At 38.7% G+C, this 6,000-nt stretch overlaps 1 protein-coding gene across 2 annotated transcripts in view; it reads right to left on the bottom strand.

The window, feature by feature from the left end:
* Positions 1-660: 660 nt before the first annotated feature.
* LOC139418770 (storkhead-box protein 2-like) overlaps positions 661-6,000 on the bottom strand; it is a 57,025-nt gene continuing 51,685 nt past the window's right edge. For both annotated transcript variants that reach the window (XM_071168455.1, XM_071168456.1), the window contains exon 4: positions 661-2,440. In XM_071168455.1, coding sequence (XP_071024556.1) covers positions 2,236-2,440 — 205 coding nt within the window. In that variant the 3' untranslated portion in view covers positions 661-2,235. The remainder of the gene's footprint in view (positions 2,441-6,000) is intronic.

The following is a 6,000-nucleotide window of genomic DNA, read 5'->3' as shown; positions in this document are numbered from 1 at the left end:
CATTGATTAAGTGATTGACATAGCCTTTGTGATATATGACATTCACGAGCATGTTGATATGTCACTTGTTTTATAATGAACACCACTGTTTTGTGTCATGACAAAAATGGAATCTTCTTGCCTTACAATCATCCCAGCGGGCAAAACCGGTTGTAGTGCCGTCAGGTTCACATTTTGTGATGTCATGGTCATATTTTGTTAGGTCATTAGCTAATGACTGTAAAATAATGTTTTTTATATTTTTTTAACTACCATAAAAAGACGCCTTTACCTCGTTGTATTCAGGTTATGCAGTCTTTCCCAGGCATCTTGATGTTGTTATGAAAAAGGTATCTTTAACTGGTTGTAGTCAGGTTATATGACATAACTTTAATCACATTTCAACCAACATTTTTGCCCACTGGGAGGAGACTGTTGATAACTTTTTTTTAAAGAGTTTCAAAGTAGAAGTGAATACAATTGTACAATTGGATGTGTAGTTCATTAATTGATCACTATCATGCAATATTGATAAACTTACTGTGTTTTATGGGCATCATAAATATATCAATTCCTTCAATAATGCACATTGCAGTTCTGCATGTGGGAGGTCATTAACTTAACCCCTAATGTAGCTTTGATGTATGGACTTGTTTCAGGACAATTTACAATAAAGTAAAGTCCTTTCAAAACATTGCCTTTAATTGTCAGTCACGCTATAAAGCAGATCTTCAGCGTTACGGATTGAATAGAGCGTTTCATTATAGAAATCTTAGCACCTGTACAAGATAAACAAATTTCCAATACACGATACTTACAGTATTGTGATACAAACAATATTGTGAATAAAGAGGCAAGACTGCAATAACTCTTCACTATTCTCTTGCAAGGTAGCCATCACTAGTCCGCATGCTCTAATATTTGGAGAGATTTTGCAATTTGCAAAACAATTTAGGAGCTGAACAATTTCATAAAACACTTCATTTCAGATAAACACCGCAGACATAAGTTGTATAAATGCCTTGATGGCTCTGGCAATGATAGTGATAAACATGTTAAGGGAAACAAGGTGTTTGTCTGTCCTATACCCCTGGGATATATAGTTACAATTTGCACCCGCTGCAACCATTTATTTTATGGTCTATCTATGCATACTCTGGCAAACATGTTGTGAAAAGGCAAACACATCTGAAACAAACATAAAAGTAAAGTCCTGTCAAACCAATTACAACACTCAGCAAGCCACTAATTAGCGAGGCCAACTCCTCACACACCTCCAACAAGATTACAGACAGAGTGTGTGTGCGTGTGTTCAAGAAAATATTCTTATGACCTGAGATTATATGTTGGATAAAGATTTTTTTTTTTTTAATTTAGTCATAAATACCACAGAAAAGGCACATTAGTGCTTCAGGATGGAAACTTAATAATTCAACTAACAATGTAAAACAACTGTTTTCCCTTACTAAATTGTCAATATTCGTTTTAACGATTTCATTTCGGTCATTTAAATATAAAAAAAAGATTTGAGTATACATTATTGTACTTATGAATAAATTATACTGTATGGATAGAACTACAATAGCCTATTTTGCTTTGCGCTACACAAATCGGAACCTCTGACATTTTGCCTTTCCACCTTCTCATCTCTTCCTTCATTATTTTTAATACTGTGCATCAACATACAAATATGATAATTCTCCTGATAAATTATTTCTAATTCTTGATAGAAAACATTTCATTGGATATGGATTGGAAATAACATGTAAAAGTATAGATTTTCCCAAATGTGACTCCAATCCTAAATGTATCAACATTTCTCTAATACCAACACTGAGGAATCTGGAAATCCCCCCCAAAAAATCAAAGTTGATATAATCCAAATCAAGATAATTCCTGATCGGCTCTCTTGCAATGGGAGACAAAATGAATCTGGTCAGGATAGTTTTTGTTATTTCATGGTTGTCATTTTGTTTGTTTGTTTTTTTGCAGTGAAGTTTTTGAAGCTGTGGGAACAGTCTCTGGAAGCCATGCCTGTGAGGTTAACAGTCCCAGTAGTAGTTGGATTTTCTGGGGGTTGGGTGAGGGAGGGTGGACATGTGTGTGTGGATGGGTGAGGAGAAGGTGGGGGCACAATGTGACCCAACTTCTGCCTTCTCCACCCCCCTGCCCATTACCCCCAACGGTCCCTACCATAACCTTAATAATCCACCTCCTCCATCTCAGGCCTTGATGTCTGTCTGTCTGTATATCAGGTCAGACGCTGGTGATGGACGCCAGGCAGGTTGAAGACTTCTGCAGTTTCTCAGGCTGTGCGGTACGGGGGGGTTCAGGAATGGCGCGAAAGCTGAACGGCGGACCGTTGCTGGTGGTGCCCATGTGGCCCGGACTCAATGCTGGATTCTGTCGTCTATTGCTCTCCATGATGCTCGACGTGTTGGAAGCCAGGCTTTCACGTGTCCTGCAACGACAGTAATAGGGAGACACGTCCGTGTAGTAAAGAGAAGGAGAGGAGAGAAAGAAAATTAGAGGATGGGGACAACGGAGATTTGCAATAAGTGGGAAGCAAACTAGCCACTGCCACCAACAGCTTCATTTTCTAACCAAAAATGGGGTTGTGTAGCTCTATGACTTAGTTGAAAGTTACTTTGGGAGGATTTGGGCATGCAATTTACACCATACTAACTTGGGGACATTGTGTTTTGGTTAGAATAATATTAGTGGTTGGGTGCAAAGGCTAGTTTAAATAAACCAATGCATGGATTGCAGTCTCTCCTTGTCCAAAGACTTCTTTCAAGGTAATGTGTCAAATTGTAATTTGGCTATCCCAAACCCCATGTGTCAAACACAAGGACCGCGGGCCGGATCCGGCCTGTGACACATTTCTATCTGGCCTGGGCAATGATTTGGGTTGTCAAATCATTTTGCCGTGAAGCATGCACAGCCAACATGCTGTGCTCCAAGGGCAGTGCATTGCCACACATTTCTCTTCCTAGACACACACACACAGCTCCTCCCAGACCCACAGACACCCACGAGCCAGCCAGTGCACTGTATCATATCATTACTAAACAGTTCTATTTTTGTTTCATCGGACCAGAGAACAACCAAATCATTGCCCAGGCCAGATAGAAATGTGTCACAGGCCGGATCCGGTCCTTGTGTTTGACACATGGGGTTTGGGATAGCCAAATTACAATTTTACACATTACCTTGAAAGAAGTCTTTGAACAAGGAGAGACTGCAATCCATCGTTATGTTTGGAGGAAAAAGGGGGAGGCTTGCAAGCCAAAGAACACCATCCCAACCGTGAAGCACGGTTGGGATGGTGAAGCACGGGACTGGTGCACTTCACAAAATGAAGGAGGAAAATTATTAGGACATCAGTCAGGAAGTTAAAGCTTGATCACAAATGGGTCTTCCAAATGGACAATGACCCCAAGAATACTTCCAAAGTTGTGGCAAAATGGCTTAACTTCTCTTGGGATAGGGGGCGGTATTTTTACATCCAGATGAAAAGCGTTCCCAAAGTAAGCTGCCTGCTACTCAGGCCCAGAAGCTAGGATATGCATATAATTGGTAGATGTGGATAGAAAACACTCTAAAGTTTCTAAAACTGTTAAAATAATATCTGTGAGTATAACAGAACTGAAATGGCAGGCAAAACCCAGAGGACAAACCATCCCCTCCCAAAAAATGTTCATCCTACCACTGATTTCAATGGCTGGCACTTTTATAATAGGGCAAAATCGTGCACGATTGCAGTTCCTAGGGCTTCCATTAGATGTCAACAGTCTTTAGAAAGAGTGTCAGACTGGTTTTTGTAAAAATGGCCCAGAAATTGTAGTTTTTCTAGGTGGCTCCCATTTTGGCTGTAGTGGGTCCAAGCGCATGAATGAGAGCGCATTCTTTGGTATTTTTCTCCAGTAAAGACAATAACGATTCTCCGTCTTAAATTTGATTGTTTATTTGCGTATTAGGGTACCTAAGGTTTGATTATAAACGTTGATTGACTTGTTTGGAGTTTATTGGTAACGTTTGGGATTCATTTTGTATGCATGATGAAGGAGGGAAAACGAGTGGATTATTGACTGAAGTGCGCCAGCTAAACTTTTATGGATATAAAGGAGTTTATCGAACAAAAGGACCATTTGTAATGTAACTGGGACCTTTTGGAGTGCCAACAGAAGAAAATCTTCAAAGGTAAGGCATATATTATATCGCTATTTCTGACTTTCGTGTCGCAACTCCCTGGTTGAAAATGATTTGTTATGCATTTGTTTACTGGGCGCTGTCCTCAGATAATTGTATGGTTTGCTTTCACCGTGAAGGCTTTTTGAAATCTGACACAGTGGCTGGATTAACAACAAGTTAAGCTTTATTTTGATGTATTGCACTTGTGATTTCATAAACGTTTAATAATTATCATAATTTAATTTGAATTGGCGCTCTGCAATTTCACCGGATGTTGTCCAGGTAGGACGGTAAACTGATCCGCAAGAAGTTAAGGACAACAAAGTCAAGGTATTGGAGTGGCCATCACAAATCCCTGACCTCAATCCCATAGAACATTTGTGGGCAGAACTGAAAAAGCGTGTGCGAGCAAGGAGGCCTTACAAACCTGACTGAGTTACACCAGCTCTGTTAGGAGGAATGGGCCAAAATTCACCCAATTTATGGTGGGAAGCTTGTGGAAGGCTACCTGAAACATTTGACCCAAGTTAAACAATTTAAAGGCAATGCTACCAAATACTAACTGAGTGTATGTAAACTTCTGCCCGACTGGGAATGTTATGAAAGAAATAAAAACGTTTAAATTAATCCTTCACTCTATTATTGTTCTGACATTTCACATTCTTAAAATAAAGTGGTGATCTTAACTGACCTAAAACAGGGAAATTTTACTAGGATTAAATGTCAGGAATTGTGAAAACTTAATTGAAATGTATTTGGCTAAGCTGTATGTAAATTTCCGACTTCAACTGTAAGTGTTTCCCATTTATAGAGTGCAGCGGAGGAAACGTGCACAGACACATGCCACATCCTAGTCTACTAAAATGTTGCAGTCTGGCTTCGGTTTTTAAAGCTTGACAATGAATAACCAAAAAACAAAACCTGAAACAAAACACCATACAAAGGGGTAAACGTAGGCCTATTAAGGCAACATTTGAGCAGTAGCCTAGGCTGGCTACTCAACTACAATACATTTCCAGGGCACCATACAGCAGTGGTGTGAAGTACTTAAGTAAAAATACTTTAAAGTCCTACTTAAGTATTTTTTGGGGGGTATCTGCACATTACTTTACTATTTACATTTCTGGCAACTTTTACTTTTACTTCACTACATTCCTAAAAAAAAGAATGTAATTTTTAGTCCATACATTTTCCCTGACACCCAAAAGTACTCGTTACATTTAGACAGAATTGTATTCCTTTGCTTCTATTGGTATGTAATTGACATTTAGTGGTAGTTGCAGGTGGAAATGCAATAACCAAGAGTAAAACATACTTTTTAAAATGCTGCTCAAGACTGCTAGTTAGCATTTGTACCGCTAATTAGCATGTTCACCGCAACTAAAAGGTTCGGCTTAATTACGATTAGTTTGTGTTCACAAGGTTGACAACAATAGCAAAAAAAAAAAAAATCTAAACATCCTTGCAACTGAAGATTTTGGGTTTATGACAAAGTAAGAAACACTACTAAGCCATTTATGCGTCCTTCAAAAAAACATTACTAAATCGAATATAGCTCAAATGTGACATATACAGTGGGGCAAAAAAAGTATTTAGTCAGCCACCAATTGTGCAAGTTCTCCCACTTAAAAAGATGAGAGAGGCCTGTAATTTTCATCATAGGTACACTTCAACTATGACAGACAAAATTAGAAGAAAATAAAATCCAGAAAATCACATTGTAGGATTTTTAATGAATTTATTTGCAAATTATGGTGGAAAATAAGTATTTGGTCACCTACAAACAAGCAAGATTTCTGGCTCTCACAGACCTGTAACTTCTTCTTT

This window comes from Oncorhynchus clarkii, chromosome 10 (genome assembly GCF_045791955.1).
Source record: "Oncorhynchus clarkii lewisi isolate Uvic-CL-2024 chromosome 10, UVic_Ocla_1.0, whole genome shotgun sequence".
NCBI classification, from domain to species: Eukaryota; Metazoa; Chordata; class Actinopteri; order Salmoniformes; family Salmonidae; genus Oncorhynchus; species Oncorhynchus clarkii.
The sequence above is the reverse complement of the archived record's forward strand: the minus strand, read 5'-3'. Positions and strand labels throughout refer to the sequence as shown.